The sequence below is a fragment of the Lathamus discolor genome, chromosome 6 (assembly GCF_037157495.1).
Source record: "Lathamus discolor isolate bLatDis1 chromosome 6, bLatDis1.hap1, whole genome shotgun sequence".
Lineage (NCBI taxonomy): Eukaryota > Metazoa > Chordata > Aves > Psittaciformes > Psittacidae > Lathamus > Lathamus discolor.
Window position 1 is genome coordinate 17,362,699 of NC_088889.1, and position 20,629 is coordinate 17,383,327.

Sequence of the window (20,629 nt, forward strand, 5' to 3'; positions counted from 1 at the left end):
GCATTCGTGACTAAGCTGCAGTTTAGTATGTTCAGTATAGTTCATAACAGAGGAGCACCCGGTTTTGTCAATATTTTGTGACATTCTCTGACCATACCTGCACCCAAATTGGCAGTGACCACTGCCAGACTCTTCTGTAAGAAACCTTCAGCTTTGCAGAGCTTGTTTCAAACATCCACTATTGACTAGTAACCAAATACATAAATCTCCAAGATTTCCTGAAGGCTAATGCTTTGGGGGGGGGGGGGGGGGGGGGGGGGAGGGGAGGGAAGAAAGAGAGAGAAGGAAAAGTCACCGATGTCTCAGTGCCTTCTTTACCATACATAGAACCATACAACCCAAGAACAGTTTGGGTTTGAAGGGACTTTAAAAGGTCATCTAGTCTAACCCACCTGCAATGAGCAGGGACTTCTTCAACTAGACCAGATTGCTCAGAACCACATACAGCCTGGCCTTGAATATCTTCCGGGATGGGGCATCCACCACCACTCTGGGCAAAAATGTATGTCCATGTGCTTAGACAAACTCAGAAGGAGAGAAGCAATGTTAACTCCCTGTGTCACTTTGCCATACCACCTTCCAAGAAGCCAGTCCCTTCTTTGATTGCTTTTGCAGCTACTCAGATCTGAGGAATTAAACCTCTGTGTCAGTGGCAAAGTCACTGTTGTCTCTGGCAAAGTCAGTGGTCCAGCACAAGAGACATGCATTGTCCTTGTGAATTCTCCTGAACAGCAATCAATAATGGTACGACGAAACCTCCGAAGTGACTTCAACATACTTTGTGCAATATGACTAGCAGACAGATTAAAGAATGACCCAGCAGGAATTTTCCTTCCTTAATTTTCAGGTCCCACACATCAAATCCACTCTAGCAACTGTGACTAATACCCACCACCAGCACACCCGCCTCCCAGGATTTCCTGATTCTAGATCACACATAATTTGAGGAAGATTTGCAAGTAACTTGTCTTATTCTTGGCTTGAGGTACCTGAAAATCCTGAGCACCCATTTCCATGCAAATTTTGAGAAGATGTGTTTCGTAGCGCACCTGGAAATCAAAGTTCTTGAAATCATGTAATCATTGCTGAATGTCTTAGCTCTAATTTCTCTCACACAAGTATTTCCAAAATTATACTTTTATCACAAGTATGATGCTATTTCCTTCTCCTTGAGGCTGTCTCTTAGGTTCAAGTGAGTACATGTATGCCTGTATCACCCTGTGACCACAACTTCAGCAAGGTCTAGAAACCTAGCAGCAGTGGACTCACATTGATGAAGGATAAAGCCCATGTTCTTAGCCCTGCTGACAAGGAATTCTCCAGGCATCAGTTCCAGACCTGCATTAACACCTTTACATGGAGCTGTATCGCACAGCTATCCCAGTCTGCCCGGCACTGCACCACCACATGCCGTCGCACTAGGCTGGACATACCTCATAGAGAAACTCCATTTTAAAATGTCCTCCTGATTGCAGAGGGAAGCTTGAACACACTGTACAACAGCTGCAGCTTTGCCATGTAAAAGTGACATGTAATGAAGAGATGCCTCTCAATATAGTGTTGAGAAAAAAACTCTTTATATTTTCATCCATCCTCTAATTTGTAAGCACGAAGTATGACCTACAAAATATCTTGGATCAACAATACACCCATAATACATCAAACTGCTCTAATACACAGTGCAGACATGGTTTTTGGCCTAAGAAAGCAATGCCTAGTGCTGCGAGCAGTCCTTCTGCTGTTTGTCTGTGCGAGGCAAGCAGCTCCCTACTGGTACCCCCAAACCAGGAAATGCTCCAGACATCAGCAAGCATCGACCCATTTTTTTCAGCAGCACGTGGGAAAATCTGATTCAGGAAAATCAAAAGTCCTGAGTGGCTGGTGTTGGGGCAGTTGCCGGGCCTTTGCTGCTGCAGAGGACGCAGCAGGCTTGCTTGCCCTGCAGTATGGAGTTTACACACTGCAAAACACCTTGAGGCACCATTAGCAGTTGTAGGTGGTGGGTGGCCACTGGTGGGATCGGGGAGAGGCAACGGGTAAGGGAAATGGGATGAGAAGGGGAATGGAGGAGGTGGGATCCCAGCCTGCAGACAGGGACATGAGACCCTAAGATGCAGCAGGGTGAGGCACCGGGAGCGGAAGAGGCGCTGATATAAGGGACTGTAGGCGGCGGGGTGGGGGGATCTGTGGGTCTGCCCGGTTCGGGAGCAGAGCCGCCGGGCACACACCCGGCTCCAGGAGCGGGGCCGGGGCACCCCCTTGCCGGGCGGGGGTCGCGCCGGTGCCCGCGGCGGGCGGCTGGTGTCGGGGGCGGGCAGGGGCGGGCGCCCCCGGGGCGGGCTGCGGGGCGGGGGGGAAGGAGGAGCGGCGGCCGCCGGAGGATGGGAGCGGGCGGCGGAGCCGGGCAGCGGCGCGGGGGCAAGGCCGGGAGCGCGGCGGCATCGCCCGCGTAGGGCGGCGCGGGAGCCGGGCGGCGCCACCGCCATGGAGAGGGCGAGCCCGGCGGCGGGGAAGCTGAACGCCGGCGGTCGCGGGGCGGGCGATGGGCTCGGCCCCGCCGGGGGAGCCCAGCCGCGGGCGGCGGCGGCGGGCAGCGCGGAGCCGGGCGAGCTCATCGGGCGGGCTCTGGATTTCAAGAGCGAAGGGGCGCAGTGCTACAAGGACAAGAAATTCCGGGAGGCCATCGGCAAGTACCACCGCGCCCTGCTGGAGCTCAAGGCTCTGCTGCTGCTGCTGAGCCAGGAGCCGCCCGGGCAGCGCCCTCCCTCCGCTGCCGCCGCTGCCGGGCTCAGCGAGGAGCAGCGGCAGGCGGTGGAGGCCATCGAGGTTGACTGCTACAACAGCCTGGCAGGTCAGCGGGGCCGCGGGGCGAGGGGCGGCGGGGACCCCACACCTTCCCCGGCAGCCCTCCCTTCTCCTCCGCAGAGCAGCGCTGCCTCACTTCTCTGCTCATTTCATCTTCTTTCCTTCCTCTGCCTTCCATTTTCATCGCTGCTCTCACGCTGGGCGCAGAAGGGCTGCCAGTGCCCCTCTCTGCGCCCGCTGCCCCAGGTAGCGCTGGTTGGGTGCGGGACTCAGGCTCGGCCGCCCCTCACCCTGGAGCTCGGCTCCGGCCCTTCCCCGCTGGCTGGTCCCCGGGCCGTAGGTGACGGGGCAGACACGGCGCGGCCGTGGGACGCTCAGACTTAAGAAATTGTGGCTCGTGGGCCGGCCGAGGTTGCTGCGTTTTATCCTCAGCCCGAGATGTTCTTCAGTGCCTTCACCGCAGCTCCCGTTCGGGTGCCTGTAATTAACAGTATTACAGGGAGGGAAGACTCCTTCTACCACATCTGATGTAAGGAAGGGGAAGGGTTTGGGCGCCACTGCAATAGCTCCAAATAGTACTAGATATAAAAAGAATTCTTTTCCCTCTTAGCCATGAAAGTTGAAAGCAAATGTAGTCCTGGCTTCATGCTAGCTGCCAGTCATCACTGTGGTTAGGAGACATTTGATCATCGCTCCCTTTGCTCCCTGCTATCTGTTTAGAACAAGTGCTGCAGGAAGATGGAGAGGAGCAGTGGGAGGGTTAACTACTTTGTAGTTGGATTCTGAAGTCCTTACAAAGACAGGACTCCTGTTGACTTCAAGGGTCTTTGCCCAAGCAAGAGCTGCAGGATCAGGGCTTATTTTTGGCCCCTATCATCTCATGGATTTTTTTCTTTCCAAGCCCCAAAGCATCTCTAAAACAAGAACTCGTACCTAGGTGTGTAAAGGGAGGAGAGCATTCATAACCTGGGCAAGGTGCACAATATGTCAACCTTAATAAAGCTCTGTTGTTTTCCAGAAGGATGACAGGTCACCCACTGCCCTTTATATCCTTGGAGAAAAAAATGGTGAAAATCAGGATGCTAGTGTGTCAGCAGTCACCATCACTTGGCTGTTGGGCTTCTAGACAGAGTTGGTTAGCTTTGTTTCCTGTTGTCTAGTGCTAAAAAATAGGTGCAAATGGTTTAAAATACCCAGCCAGCATCTTCTCTTGTCTTAATCCATGCCAGTCTGTTGTACTTGATATGTCTTTTGGAATGTAATGGGGGGCACAACTTAGCTCCCTTTCATCATGTTTTCTAATACTGTTCCTTCAAAAGCCTGTTGAAATGGCATGGAGGGAGAGGCAGGTAAGATTCCAGAGTGATACCAGAATTGCAAAGCTGTAATTTTGTCTCTTTCCAAATTTCTGTTCATAGGCTTATTAAAATCCATTATATTTGTTAAGGATCATTTAGTTTGTACAGGGTTGTGCAAAGAGCCTATAATATTCTGAGCAATATAGCTTGGCGTGTTCCTGGGCTTGAAAAAGTGCTCACAGGCAATATCTCTGCTAGATACAAATGAGACGTGGTAGGTAGAAGGTAAATTAAGGAGGAGGGATGGGATTTGTTTCTGTGGCACTTTCTGCTGGGTACAGAGGTTCCACTTGCTAGGAATGTATCTGCTCCTGCTGATGGAGTTGTCTTGTGCAATAGTCCTTGTCCAGCTCATCTATTTACTGTTCTGGGTGTGTATGGGGTATTTTTTTTGCTGTTGGTTGTATTGGATCTTGTCAGCAGTAGCAGTCAGTGTGAGAAACGTGCTCCATCTTTAAAGTAGATTGGAACAGATTTTTCCCTAAATTTAACTGGTGTGAACACAGGAGGAGATGAGCATAATTAACCCTGGAGTTGCAAGCAGTGCTTTTCCTGGGATAACCTCACAGCAGGTCAAGCTGTCATTTTGCTCAGGCAGTTGTCACATGTTTTCAGTAGATGGCATGCACCAAGCAGAGAATGGCATTTGTCTCAGAAATGCATAGCTTCATGTGTGTTTGCTGGGCTGTCTGCAAGCAGTGCTGAAGAAATGCCCTGTATGATGGAGAGGTGAGTGTGCAGTTAAGCTGGAACTGCAGTATTGCTACTCCTATCCCAGTCCCAGAGCTCCTATTCTAGCAGGAGCATCTATGAATTCATGTCTGAAGGGAAGAGGGGGGAGGGAGTTTCCCCAGAAATGTCACAATAATTAGTATGCCTTTCTAATGGCAACTTCAAGAGGGGCAGCAGTGGGACTTCATTTTCTAAGTGTGGTGCAGCAGAAGCCACCCATTTCTTCACGCAGTGGGCAGGGGCACCAGCACATATTGTTAGGGTTGAAATCAGTGTTATTTGTCATGAGCAAGAAAGGAGACACAGGAGGTTTTGCTTCTCAACACTGAATGGGTGCCTAGAGCTGTTTATAAAATAAATAAATCTGCATAGTGCAGCGAGCATAGCAGCACTACATGTTAATTCTAGAGAAAGCAGTTTTCCCTTAGCTCTGATATGTACCCAGTAGCATTAGCAGCTGTCATCCGAGTGTCCTTGTTATCAAGTTCTTTCAGCACCTCCACTTACTCTCTAAGCTTAACATTTAAGAAGACCACCTTGCTTTTGAACTGTCATTTGTCATGTGGCCACCACACATCCGCCTGTCGGAGATGTTCTGTGTTACTGATACAGATGCGCGCACGCACACCCACATACATACACTTACTTGTTTAGAAGCAGCATACCAGTCAGAGGAGGGCATCGACTATATTTGGGTAAATATGCATTTAGCCAAAGAAGTAGGTGAGAAACATGCACCCAAAGGGGATTTGGGGCAATCTCATGGGTCAAGGCTGGGGTTGTTTTTTGGTTTAATCTGACTGATTATGTGAGTAAGAACATGTGGGCAAACAGTAAACTGTTGTCAGTGCCTGTATTGCCTCGCAGAATGTAAATTTAGGCACAAACCTGCACACAGATTGGCGTTTAGCTCCACTTCTTTTGTAGAGCATCTTCAGCAGGCAGTTCTCTTACTGTGAGGTATGGTGGCCATTGGATCCCCACAGCATTCAGTGTGTTTTGTGAGGTCCTGTGTTGTGGAGCTGAGTGGCACCCCCAGACCTAAACTATTTAGCCTGTTTCAAAGGATCCCAGATCCTGGGTTTTGAATTCTCATTATTTTACTTTTGTTTTTACATATTAAATCAGGATTTTCACTGCTTGCCATTGGCAGTACTGCTTATATTTCTTTCACTAAACTGCTAGCTAGGCTTCAGTTTAAGCTCCAAGGGTTTTGCCTACAATGTTCTTATACGGGCCTGCTGATACTCCTTCATCTTACCACAAGTGTCTCTGATAAATGTCATCAGAGGCAAGTGCAGCGGCATGGTCAAGGCTCCCAGAAATTGCTAGGGTAGGCAAAGATAAAGCCTACCAGCAGCATAGAGCCTTGCAGAATGAATGCAGGGTTGTAAGGCAAACAGTCCTTTCTTTATGACTCAGTAACTGATGGTCTCTGACCTTGAGGAAGTCGCTTGACCTCTTTTTCCCTCACTCAGCCCTATTGAAAAATAAAGAACAGGGACCGCAGTCTCATCCTGATGGTGCATTCAACTGGGTTTCCCCCAAACACGTTCTTTCTAAAGAAGATGAGTGTATAAAAAATGCCTGCAGAAAAGCGACTGGCCAAATATCCCTCAGGTCTTAGTTGCCTTTCTACTCCTACAGTATCTTTGGTCTAGAACAAGCTTAAATAACTTTATATCATGCATGCAGGTAGGGATTATTTACCTACTACAAATGCAACCATTACTCTTGTGGAACACAATGATTATTTTATTCCAGCAGTATTGCCTAAGAGTTTACAGGGTCAAAAGGGCTATGTCTGCTCTGCAGAGAAAAACAAGTCCTAGTCGTGCCAAAGCAGCAAAATGGCTAAGAGTAATCATAGTTTTAACCTTTTCTCATGAGGGAATGTTGCAGTGTGATAAGCAAACCTTTGTTGGTTTTCCTAAGTAGGCAGAAATGCAAGAGCTAATCCTGGCAGGAGAAACAGAACCAGAGGGAGAACTGGGGATCAGGAGTGGTGCTGGGGGATCTGGGTTTCTAATCTTCCCCTTGTGTGCTAACCAGTTTTATTATCTTCACTAGATCTTTCAATTCTTCAAATCTCAGTTTATATGTCTGCACTTATGACCTCTTGGGGTTACTGAACGGCTTTGTTAAATACATGAATGCAAATGAAATGTAATGTGTTTACAATCCCCATTCAGGTGTGTTTAGTGTACTATAGGAGTCTTGGCAGGAGGGCACACATAACCTGCACAGAGTATTTAAAAGTTTAGCCATGCAAGATGCATCTCAGCCTGGATAATGAGGTTTTTCTACACTGGCAGAAGTGTGCACTGGTACCGTTCATTACTATGTGAAGGCCATAGTGACAGTCCCACAAAACATGGCATTTCTAGCACCGTAGGAACTTCCTAAGCACCCCTGGGCTCTAGCTCCCAAACGTCACCAGTTGCACAGACTTTGGTGAGCAATCTCACTGGGAAATCCAAGTAAAAATACTTATAACACTTAATACAAGCGAAAATATAACTAAACGTGAGAACAGCTGGTAAAACTTGTCTCCACTGACCACCCACTAGGACTCCTCACAAGGAGCCTCTGCTAAAATCCCATCTCAGTATATAGCCGTTAACAAGTACAGACTCTACCAGGACACATGGTGCTGTGGGTGTTAAAGCAGCCTTGGACTGTTGCTTGATGTGAAGGGTTTTTTATGCACTGCATCAACAAAAAAACACCCTCTGTAAGGATGCTCTGCAGTGGGAAAGAAAGACAGCAACAAACAGAGTGGGTCGGCACTTTCATGGGTTGAGGGGGGAGTTTCCCAACACTATGGTCAGCCAGAGTGCATGGGAGTATCTTGTTTTACAGGCCTGATGTAATTACTGCTCCTGGTAGGTGACACTGCAGCAGAGAATAAAAACAGATAACTATGTGTGGGTTTTTAGTGATAGGCCCAAACCCTGACGTACTTAAGAAAAAAGTGGGATTTGAAGAGCGATTGTCAAGAGCTACTCTTTGGAAATACTCAGTATTTACCTACTATTCCCTTTTATTTTGGAGACCAAAATCTTCCCTGTTGAGGGATTTTCTTGTACATTGAGAGGATAGGTTGGAAATACTAGGGGAGGAGGAGAGATTAAGAGAAAGGATGTTAAGTTGCCACCGAACTTGTTTTAAGTGATACATGTCTGATAATGTCCCTCTTATGGAGGCAGGAGATGCATTTTCCTCTATATACATCACTGTTCTTCCCAAGCTTCTTCAAAACTTGAGGCTCTGGTGGGGTTTTTTTGCAGCCACTTCTACCACGTTAAATCCCCTTTGCATGAGGAGAGCCTGTTCCAGCTGACCTTGTCACCATTTGCCTGAAACAAAGCACAGTACTGAGAAGGTACAGGTCCTCTGGCCAGATTGCTGAGAGGAGCTGCAGTCTGGGTGAGCTGAGATCCATCCAAGTCTAGCTACAGCTTACCCTGGGGGATGAAGCAGGAGATACCAAAAATCACAAGGCTTCTTCAAGACCAGAGAGGTGGTTAATTTGTTTATCTAAAGAGTACTGGTTGTTCTCCACCTTGAGAACAGTGATGTGTTTTCTGAGAGTTCTGTAGCAGCACATGCTGCCAGCTTTGCTCCATCCTCTTCTGAAATGCTGTCCTAGAGTGTCCTCCAGCAAAAGTCCACGAGTCACAGGCTCTTACACAGGTTTCCATCAGTGCTATGCTGAAGATGGTTTAGCTGGTTCAAAAAAACAAAACCAAAGCTGGTTCCTAGTCTGTTGTGAAATACACTCATGAGTTTCATGGTTACCTCCTTTCCTGGGAGCTGGACCACCTCTGCATGGTTCAGCACGTGGAGCATCCTTCTGCTCTTCCTGTTCACTTGGCCTCAGACCGAGGAATTTCTAACCCAACTCCAGACCTGTTTTCTCTGGCCTTTCTCCTAGAACTGCTTCCCAGTTCAGCAGTACATCTCCATTTCCTCATCAGTGTCCTCTGAGCAGGGCAACTGGTGCTCCGAGAATGAAGGGCCATCAGAAGTTTTCACATGAGGATTTTAGGATGAGATCTAATGCATGCCTGTTAAAGAAGCTGCTGTAAGGAAAGGAAGAGTAAAAGTAAACAGTATAAATAAAAGGGGAGGTCTAAATGTTGCCAGGTCCCAGTTTCTTCTTGACATTGTGCCATTTCACAGAAAACAACAAACAAAAGACTATGAGACTGAGGAAACAAAATGAAGAGAGAAAATACATAATGAAGTTTTGAGAAATTTACTGGCTGTTTATTTTTATTCCCTTTTATTTCATGGATGAGAAAATTATATAGAAGAAAGATTACTGTTAAAAATCATGTTCCCAGCTTACTCAGGTGTCCATATAAGTCTAACATAATAGACTAACACAGAGTTAAAAATGCTCGGACAAAGAGTCAATATTAACTATCATTAACTAGAAAGTTGTTACAAATGGCTGCTCAGGAGTCTGTCTCCTTTTGTTCATTCCTGCACTGCATCCTGGATAGGAAACAGCTTAGGACATTGATTGATAAATGCAGGTAAATCTTGTGATGGCATGGAGCGTTACTATTCTGTTCTCTTTAGCAAAGGTTGTAGAGTCAGTTTCTGGAAGCTTTGCTGGAATTGCTGAGGGTAACTTCAGCTGGGGCATACTCACTTGTGCGAAGCTGGGAGGTGGTGGTAGGATGCTGTTCTTATACGCTTACCAAAGCAGCTGCGAATGCCTACCATTGAAGGTGGGGTAGGAGCAAATACGTCCGTCTCAGCATAGCCATTTGGAATTTAGGACAGCACTAGAAACAATACTAAGACAATTCATGGAAATTAATTGGGTACAGTCACGTTTTCTCTCTATGATAACCCAATGCAGAAGTGACAGCTGGGAGCTATGATCTTTAGCTGTCATAGCTTGATGTGCCAGACCTCATCTGTTACTATCCATAGGCAATAGCTAATGTCACGCTCTTAACTTCAAAATCCACTCCATTCTCCCCACTCTCCAAAATTCTTGACACAACATCACCCTGAGGCTCATAGGCTGGATAGCACCATCTGCTTCTCCTTGGCTTTGTCCCATGTACCCTGTTCTCCCATCATATTTCTCAGCTCAGGAGGCAAGGCTGCTTATGCAGTCTGTGCCTTTACCCTTTGAATTCCTGTACTTGCTCTTCCAGTTGCAATGCACTTAGTTAGACTTTCTGACCTCCCAAGGTTTTGTCCCTTTACAGACTTCCCCCATTTCTGTTCTTCCAGTGAGGTGCTCTCATCCCCTTTGTTCTCATACTCTGTGCCACAGCACCTTGCTGTGCCTGGTTATTTTGAGCTGATTTTGCCTGCAGTATATTAGTGCAGGTTGGACCTTCTCTCTCTTCCTGGCTGTCCTCAAGGCCCGTCTCTGGCTGTGACACCTGCAGGAAGCCAGTCCGTTGGTGTTGTTTACCTGTTTATGTATAACAAGGAGGAGCACCTCTCTAAAACAGCATGTACATGTTCAAGCATGTGACTATATTCCATATCTTCACATCCTTTGTCACTCGTCTTGATAAAATTACCAACTTCTCTGATCAGGGACATGAATTTTAACACTTGCTTGTCCTATGTAGCCATGATCATGGCTTTGCCCAGCACAACACCACATACTAATCCTGAAAGCCATGTATAAGTCACCATCCCTAAATCGTTCTGTAATAGCCTCCCAACAGGAATTGAGGGGTGGGAAACAAACAGTCTCATGCTTTTGTACCCCTAGCAGTTGTGGATCTGTTTGCCAAAGAACCCAGGATTGCTTGATAAGTCCTGAGCCCCAGGCTCCTGACTATCATGACATCTCCATCCTATTCACCTATATGTACTGTCAACAAGGCAGGAACTGCAATTCTGTCTCTAGGTGGAAATAACACCATTCTTACACTGCTGCATAAGCCTTTCAGGATGCAGAACACTGATTGTTCATTGCAAGGCTACAACGTTTTTCCTTCTCCAACATATCCATGTTTGACAGGTCAAACCTCTGCCCTATTAAAGCAAATACTTTTCTAGCCACTGTTCAGTATTCCCTTTCTGTCTTTAGTAGCAGCACTGCCCATTGCACTTACTTGCTGCCAGTTTAGGGGGCTGTCATGTAGATTGTTCTGCATCGATGGCAACAGCAAGTCCTTTCATATCAGAGTGGCAGGCAGCAAAACTCTGCTAATCCAGCTGTCGATCTAGTTGCTTGGGAGCTGCTGGAAAGGAGCACCTGGGTCAGCCAGCAAAGAGCCACCAAACTCCCAAATTTTCGTTCCAAAGCTCCTGTGATTCCCTGATTACAGCTATCAGTTTTCACACTTCTGGTGTTAGTCTGGCCTGGCCACATGAGAGACACCTAAACAGCTCATTTCCTACTCAAGGAGACTCAAGTGAGCTATGTACCTTGCTGTAAGTCACCTTATTGTGTAAAGCAGGAGGGTTCAGGGAGAACCTAATCAAGGTAGTGGTGGAAATGTGCTACCCATCTGATGCATCTGTAAGGCTTAGCCTCATTTCAGGTCAGCCCAGTTGGATGCTGCTTATCCTAGGTCTTTTCCAATTGGAAAGACTTAATTCTCGACTATGGGCAGCAGAGCTGTTTACTGCTACCTGAAGCAGATGGAGAGGAGAATACAAAACAAGCAGCAGGGTATCCTTCCCACATTCCCCACTGTAGTGAGTGGGAGAGGAAATTTACTCCTGGAAGCGAATTAAAAACAGAGGAAGTGTCTGGGACTCAGCATTTGTGTCAGACCCTTAGTGCTTCCTTTGGCTATTCCTGGGCTGATGTGTGGGCTGTGCTACCCCTACAGCTAGCATCTAATCCACAAATTCACCCTGATATGAAAAGCATCTTTATGATATAAAGAAAGGTCTTTCAATCAGCTGCAGGGAAGAAGCTGTGAGAATTCACATTCTGGCTCAACTCCTGCTCCTAGAGAGGGAGAGGGCAGAATCATATTTTATCCACTCTTTCAGAGAACAAATCCATGGAATGACAGTAGCCTTTCCCAAACAGGAGCTGCTTGAGGAGGTCATCACCTTACCCAGTTGATCTTGCAGAAGTAGAAAGATGAGGGAAGGAGTCTGTTATGATGCTCTGGAAAGCCATCATAAGTCAGCCCTAGCCTTTGTTCTGCAAAGGCACCTTTTTTCTTGTCTAGTGTTTCAAAAAGAATCAAATCAGAATCTCTGCCCAATGCCTGTAGCAATGATTCTCTCATCAAACAGCATGATGCAAAGTTAAGCCTCAACTCCTTTAGTCACCATATTTTTTAATACTAGCATAATTCAAATCCTAGATTACTATCCTCCTAAATGCTTTACAGTGATTAATTGCTTAAGACATGATAGTGCATTCATGTTGCAAGGAAACCAGAACAGCACAAGATACTGTGCTATAGATACCTATATTGGAAGTACAAAGAAAATGCATTAATTTTCCTTTTTACATTCTCTATTGTGACAGAGCTCAAACTGAGGCAGCTCAGGAGCTTTGCTCGTACATGGTTGTGGAGGTAAATTAAATTAATAGATTAATACAAAATAATTTTTAAAACTCAGGGCTGATTAACTTGAGAGTACAGTGCCAGAAGGTGTCATGGCGTTAAAGAACCTAATAAGGTTAGAAAAGAAGGCTTAGACACATAACTAATCAGAACATTCACTGCTGTATTAGACAGGATAAGAACTGTAAAGCAAATATTACATTTTCATGCTTGATAACCACTGCTAACTGGTCTGGATTTAAGAATAAACTTCTCTGGGATTTTCATTTCCATGGCCATGTCACATAAATGACTCAGTCATCCTGTGATCAGTGAGCATATACACATCCTTTTCCTCTTTGGTTGTTTCTAGCTCATGAGCTCACAATCTAGCAAAAAGTCTTAGTAGTCCCAAAGAGCATGGTCTTAAATTTGGATTACCAACTTCCATCCCAGGTAAATTTACTTCTGTGTACTAGGTGATGTAGTTCTTTTTTTATCACATTGTTGTTCTTGTCCCTTTTGACAGTACCTTCCAACTTCACAGTCAGTAGGGCACCCCTACTTTTACAGTGGGGTATTAACAAAACATTAAACAAGCTCAATTCTGAATTTAATTCCTGAGGTATTCTACTAGTGATCTTACCAATATGCTTGTCAGGGCAACCCATTTCAGCTTCTTTAGCCACCACATAATATACTGTTTTTTCATCTTCTCTAGCTGAACTGTAAAGGCACAGTCAAGAGAGGGGAATTTTATTAGTGGCCTGATTCAATGCAATGATTCTGGTGTTCCTGGTGCCTGGAAACAAGCTCTCTACATGGGGTGGAAGTTACCCTCCATGTACTCCAAATCACACATAGGTGCTGGCTAGAATTCTTGCACCACCAGCAATGCATTGCACAGACGTGGTTTATGATGGGCTTGTGAATGACCAGAGATCTTTACCTGAAATACTTTACCACAGTTTATATTAAAGAGAAGACATCCTATTAGAGGACTGGCTTTTGCTCCTGCACAGTTCAACCCCTGACTTTTTCAAGCAAATAATATACTGAATTATCCCTGTGGTTTTGAGTTCATTCATTTTCAACCTGATTTCCAAAGGAAATTAGTCACGACAAGTGTGTTTCCTGTGGCCTGTCAGTCCTCCTCTCTCAATAACTTTCAGATCTGTTGGCCAGCTAGATTTGAGAGACAGATGTCTCAATGGTACTAAGTTTATAAGGTACAAATGGAGGGCAGCAAAGAGTCAAGAACGCTAGAGGCCCATCTACATGAAAGGGTGATGCTTAAGCTCACTTTACATCATCTGTCAAAGCTCAGCCAGGTGATACAGCCCGACACAGCCAGGATCAACTGGCGCTGTTCCTGACAAACCACTCTTTTCTGTAAGCTTGTTTAGTGCATTTACTTAAAGAAAATGAAGTTGAGAACTTTGTTTTATAGCTATGTCTCTTCAATTAGATAGACAACAGTTGACTTGGGCATCCTCTTGATCTTTGATTCTGTCAGTTCTCCGCTCCATCCCTCCCACAAGAGTCCATAAAAGTTTCTCTCTTTTTCAAAACATCATTAAAATGGAAAGGTTTGGGGCTACACTGGATCTGGATAAAGCACATGAATGTGTTACTTTTTTAATGAAGGAAATGTTCCTTCTTGCCATTTGACCATCTTCTTTAGCTGAAAAGTCTCATCTGGCAAGGTTCAAGGGAAAACCAAAAGCATTTCAGTTCCGATCAGTTATACATGGTATGAATACACAAGGAGGTGGCTCAGAGACAGCCTGCTCTCCACTCCTTAAGCAGACTCTGCAATTGTCAGCTCTTTCATGTGTCCCAGGAGGTGAAGTGTGAGCCACCACAGGGCACAGCACACAGATGTCGTGCAGCCATGTCATCATGCCTTGTTTGTGGTACAGGATGAAGTGCTAGCTTTCATCCCAAATTGGGCATGCTGCAGTAAGCCAGGCTTGAGGCAGTCGTGACATGCACAACCGCCGATGACTTCATCTGAGAGCCTTCAAGCTGTTCCGGCTGCATTTCATAGTCCTGCTGTCAGTTGTTTGAACCACTGAGCAGAGGATGGTTTACCCTTCAGTAGAGAAGGCAGCTTGCAATCCATCACTTCCTCCAAAGCTTCTCCCTATTTAATCACCTCCTTGTCTCAGATGGGTTTAAAAAAAAAAAAACCCATCAGTCCATTAAGACCTTAATTTCATTGTGTAATGTGTTCTAGTAAGAATCATAAAATATTTGACAGCACTTGTTAGAGATGGACCGCTGTTGAACTCCAGGCACCTACCAGATGGTTGTTACCATCTAATGTTGCTGATCTCTGATAAAATTCTATGTACTTTTCCCCTGTGAAAACAACTCAATAGACCAGATTCCCCCAGTGGGTGTCAATAGCAGCAGGAGGCCAGAGGAGGAAAGCTTACGATGTAGATCAGGTGCCACAGTGAGAGAGTAAAGCAACACAAGTTGAACAAAAGCAAACAGGGAGAAAAAGGCGGTGGAATAGCAACTGGAACACCAGATCTGAAGGCAAAACATATCTAAAGTCATATTGGCTGGACTAAACTAGACTGCATGAGTACTGATTTTAAAAGACAGAGACAGGTTAAAGATTACTAGATAAAGTCAGAGAGGAGAAAACCTCCAGGGGATTTAACCTGGCAGATCAACAGTAACAGCCTTGGCAAAAACAAATAGAAGGGACTTCCATCTCTTCTAATGTGGCTTCAGAAGGAGCTAGTATTTATGGCTATTATAGAATCAAAATGATCTAGCAGTTGAAAGCTGACTGAAGCTCTTATCTACCAGTGCTTTGCTAGGACTTCACTCCTACTCTTCTGGCTGGGAAAATCAAAGGCATGGAGATTAGGCAATACAATATGAAGATCATAGAATCATAGAATGGTTAGGGCTGGAAGGACCTTAATATCATCTAGTTGTAACCCCCCTGCCATGGGCAGGACACCTCACACTAGACCACACTAGACCCAAGACACCATCCAGCCTGTCCTTGAACGTTGCCAGGGATGGAGCATTCACAGCTTCCTTGGGTAACCTGTTCCAGTGCCTCACCACTCTCACAGTAAAGAACTTCTTCCTTAGATCTAAGTTTAAACCCGTTACCCCTTGTCCTATCACTACAATCTCTGATGAAGAGTCCCTCTCCAGCATCCTTGTAGGCCCCCTTCAGATATTGGAAGGCTACTATCAGATCCACCTTAAGCCCTTCACTTTGGTAGAATGAAGATTTGCTGGTACACAGCTGGGGGCAGATTTTGGCTTCTGCAAACAGTTCTAGTTTGCTTGACACGTAGGTTTTAACTACTTCTTTAATAGTACCATAGCTAAGAATTTTCAGTAATTTTGGTTTTGATTTGAAAGACCAGTAACTACAGGAACTGGTGGGTCAAAATACTCTTTCAAAACAGAAGCTATGAGGATCACATGAAAAGTTTGCTGAAATTTCTTACTTTGTACAGCTTTGTTCCTCTGAAGGAAAACTGCAATACTATATCACTGGTTTGTAACCCCCCCACCCCCAAAAAAAAGAAAAAAAAAGAAAAAAAAGGCATAAATCACCACAAATTTGCTTAAAGTAGCTCAAGAATAATAATTTCAAAATAATGAACACTTCTAAAAAGCTGCAGTCCTGGAAATTAGAAGAGTCTGCAATACAGGAACATAAACACCTAGCAAAGGTGGAAATCATTCATGTCTGCTGTTACTTAAATGCTACCATATCCACATGTCTGGCCAGGATCTTGCTCCGATGTCCTCCAACAGGACCTTGTGATAGGAATTAGCACTAAATGCCAGCCATCAAGGAGAGCTTAGGACTGTTCATGCTCTGAGTGTTTCAGGGCAATCAATAACAGAATTGCAGAGCTGAACAGCTCTAAACAGTTTGAGAGTCTTCCATTCATACCCATGTGTGGTTCAAAGGTACAGATATGTCCCAGATAATGTTTGGTTAAGCTGTTCTTAAACAATTGCAAAGCTAGGATCCTTCAGAAGTTCCCCAAGCGGTTTATTTCAATGCTTCACTGCTAGAAAGTTCTTCCTAGCTGAAACATAGGCTTTGTTCTTACTTCCAGAGTACAAGAAGAACAGATTGTGTCCTGAATATACTGTTCTTTGCATTACAGGGTTGGGGTTTGGCTTTTTTTGTTCTTTTTACATATATGAACACTGTTAGCCTATGTTCCCTCACTGTTTTCTTGAGGCCTTAGATTCTGTCTTCTGTGCTGTTTCCTTGGTATACTTACACAGTGGGTTTTGTTTGGTCTTTTTTTCCTGCCTAATTGTGGGACATTTATCTTGCCCTTGTTGAATTACATTCTATTTTTATCGGGACATGACCAGTTTGTGGGGATTCTTTGGAATTCTACCCGTTTTCCAACATATGCCAGCTCCTAACATCTTGGTGTTATCTGCAAATTGAAGAGACAGTCTGCAGTCTGTCATTTAGGTCTTTATTGACAATACCAAATACCATGGGGCCTAGGACAGATCAGTGCAGAACCCTACTTAATATTGTCTTTCACTTTGTTAACAGAGTTAAGTCTATTCATTTAGACTGTGGTCCTTCAATTTGCTTAAGAAAATGTCACTAAAATTTGTCATTTGAGTAGTGTAAAAGCCAAGATATGCAATGTCTACTGTTTCTCCTTTATCTTCAAGATTGATCAACCTATCACAGACTAAATTCAAACTGATGTGTTCTGACAGCTCACATTAGCTGTTACTTATATCTTTGTTCAGCCCTGTGCTCTCCAAGGGATGGCAATAGGCAGAGTCCCAGGGTGGCCTGCCAGCCACAAAAAGCCTGACACATAGGCTCAGCAGCTCCTTTGAGAACTGCTAGGTACCTCTTCACATGCATGATGGTGGAAGCATCAGCATACTTCAGTCACTACTGAAGAAAAAGAGTCTCTTTCTCTCATAGAAAAGCTAATTGGAACATGGAGGCAGGGTCTTTCTTCTGGAAGAGGTCTGAAGGACTAGGGAGCAGCAGAGAATTTAAGGAGACCATGCTATACACTGGAGGGAAAGCATGGCCAAGCAGGCAAGATGGGGAGGAGCAGCTGGTATCTAGAAATTGGGAGACAGGCTGAGAAGAAGGGGAAGGCTGCTTGGAAAAGGTGGCTTTTTTTGGGCTCTCCAAACATTTGTGGATCCACACCTCATTTAGCATTAATCCCTCCCTATGGAGAGAGACAACCTGTCGTACAGTTTGGATTTTAATTTTCCACACATTTCCCTGCAAGCAGAAACATACGGGCATGTTTAGGCATTTTTGGTACCTGGAGAGGAATAAATGAGAGCCACTAGCTGTAAAGCTGTACTGACATTCTGATATTCCCTTTTCATCCCATTAAGGTTGTCCGGGAACTAGGAGTCAGCTGATCAGATTATTGCCAGACATTATCAAGCTGTCTATAATTAGCTTTATATTGGTGAGAAGCCAGAAAATCCTCTTTGTTTGCAAGCTTGGACTATAGAGAGAGAAGAGAAATATTTCATGGAAGAGATTGTTTGGAAACTGCAGATCCTAATTAGTGTCTCAGCCTAGTAGTGAAACTGCATGCAGCATTGCTCTGGAAAAAATAAAAAAGCTTTAAATATCCTCTTTGGAGGAATGCTGGGTTACATTCTTGAAAGGCACAGCACACATGGAGTTCAGTGCAGATACGGATGCTTTACCACCTCTGCTCTATTCCCTTCGTGTGGGCTTCTTACACTCCTGCATGTTATATGGCTCCTTTTATTGCCAATCTGGATTAAAAATTTAACACGGGTTAAAACGTAAGTTAAAGATTGGGCTGTGCCATCCACATATAGCCTGTGCAGTCTGCACACTCAGGATCAAGAACTTTAACTTCAGAGAAATTTGGATACACATTCCGGTAGTCCACATCTTTTTATGCTGTACATTAAAATTACAGCAGTTCAAGTCCAAATTTACTTTTAAACTAAGATAACCCTTTACATTTTCAGCATCATATTATGAAGCACATTCTGCCTGATATATTTCAGAAATTAATTATAATTTAGATTACTAAAACGTCGGTGAAATTTTCAGTCTCACATGGTAATGGCATCCCTTTTGATTCTTCCAGTGGACACTGCAAGCTCTATGTGCTCTTTGTAAACACCATTTACACAGACTGCAGCATGCAAAGATTAATGATACATCCATTTATAGCATGGTTAGAAGATTGCTGTCTATTCAAAGACAAATATTTTTTTCCTTTTTTTCACCCTCTCTGTTTTTTTTTTTTTGTTGTTGTTATATTCCAATAATTTTTCTTCCCAAACACATCAAACCAGAACTTGTCACTATCATGTTTTCACTTTTCTGAAGAAGAGCATCACTATGAGCGATGCCAAGCCTTCTGAAGTATTGGAAGCACGAGACTCTCCTAGTCTGCCCAATTATTTCAAGTCTTAAAGAGATGAGAATAAAGTCTGTTCAATGATATGTAAAGGTCTTAATCAAATGCCTGCATAAAGCCCTAAAGCAGTTATATCAAAGCATCAATCATGTTTTCCAAAGTAGAACCAGAGCAAGAACATGCAGCATCTTCCTGCAATTTAAACATATTTTAAGCAAGCTAATGGCTGCTATACTTAGGGCAAGATCATATCAGAAAGCAAAGTATTTTGCAGAGTTTAATTGTTGTTATTTCTGGGAATGACATTATCAGTTTGTGAAATACACATTGAGTTTGTAGTGGTTGGAGTACCTAGCAATCACTAAGGAGTAATAATCCACACAGGCTAAGCTCCAGCAGTAGAGACAAGAATAGATACAATAAGGAGGGAATATTCACCTCAGATTTAAGCAGTAATGGGTTTAGATAATTCTCTCTGCTTTGCAACTAAACAAATCAATACAGGCTCTGGCTGTTTTTCAGTCTAAGGGTTGGAACCATAGAATGGTTTGGATTGGAAAGGACCTTAAGATCATCTAGTTCCGGTCCCCTGCCATGGGCAGGGATGCTTCACACTAGACTGTATCACCCAAGGCTCTGTCCAACCTGGCCTTGAACACTGCCAGGGATGGAGCATTTACCCCTCTCTGGGCAACCCATTCTAGTGCCTCACCACCCTCACAGTAAAGAACTTCTTCCTTATGTCTAACCTGAACTTCCCCTGTTTAAGTTTGAACCCATTACCCCTCGACCTATTGCTACAGTCCCTGATGAAGAGTTCCTCTTCGGCATCCTTGTAGGCCCCCTTCAGATACTGGAGGGCTGCTGTGAGGTCTCCACAAAGCTTCTCTTCTCCAGGCTGTTCTTAACAAAAGGAAAGCAAAGGTCATTTGGATTCAGACCCTTCCGCGTGGGTATATGAAGAGTGGTTCAAAGACATGACTTGCTATTAGCTCTTGCATAAGATACCTGTTCCAGTCTCCAGCGAATATTTCAAGGGCTAGCTTTCAGCACTGCAGGTTAGTATCCCTTGATGAATATAGTCAGCAGAGAAAAAGATGATTCAGAGCAGGGATGTGATGGTGGTTAAGTGATCTGCTAGTGGAGCTGCTGCCACATAGGGAGATTAGTTTGCTCTGCTTGGATTTCACTGCTGTAAATGCTCTTCTTGGTCCCCAGAGCTGGCTGCACTGTGTCTATGTCCTTAGCGCCTTGACCCAAACTCTGAACTACCCTTCTCCTCTCAGACTTTGCCTCCACAAAAGATCTCAACTCCCCACTCATACACCCCTTTCACCACACCAACAGTTCTGTGTCTCTGTCCCCCCGTGGCTCTCGACCCCAATCTCCTCCCCTTGCAAGCGTGTCTCCCTGTCTTTCTGTCATAACCGAGACAATCCCTCTCAGCTTGGTTTCCACTTTCTGCTGTTCTTTCTTCCTGTGACCAGTGAGCCAGTAAGAGAGATTTTTTGCACTCTCAGTTTCCAAATCCCTGCTTTTTCCTAGCTCAGATTGTGCCCGGGGCAGACTGAGTATTCAAAGGATATGGGTACCAAATTCTAGAGCATCTCTACAGTGAACTATCTGCAGTCCTATACTGGTTTTATTTTCAGAAGGTTATCAGTTGGCCAGCTATAGATTACCCTAGGGATAACAGAAGGCACCTGCTTGACACAAATTGTATCTGCCAGATTTCAGTTTGGAAAGCCAAAGGATGAGAGGGCATGAGGCAAATCCGAAGAGACAGTCACCAGAGATCTTTAACAAGGGCAAAATAAGG

At 44.8% G+C, this 20,629-nt stretch overlaps 1 protein-coding gene across 1 annotated transcript in view; it reads left to right on the forward strand.

The window, feature by feature from the left end:
* Positions 1–2,381: 2,381 nt before the first annotated feature.
* Positions 2,382–20,629, forward strand: part of TTC9 (tetratricopeptide repeat domain 9) — a 28,828-nt gene continuing 10,580 nt past the window's right edge. Inside the window, exon 1 of the mRNA XM_065685637.1 lies at positions 2,382–2,851. Coding sequence (XP_065541709.1) covers positions 2,485–2,851 — 367 coding nt within the window. The 5' untranslated portion in view covers positions 2,382–2,484. The remainder of the gene's footprint in view (positions 2,852–20,629) is intronic.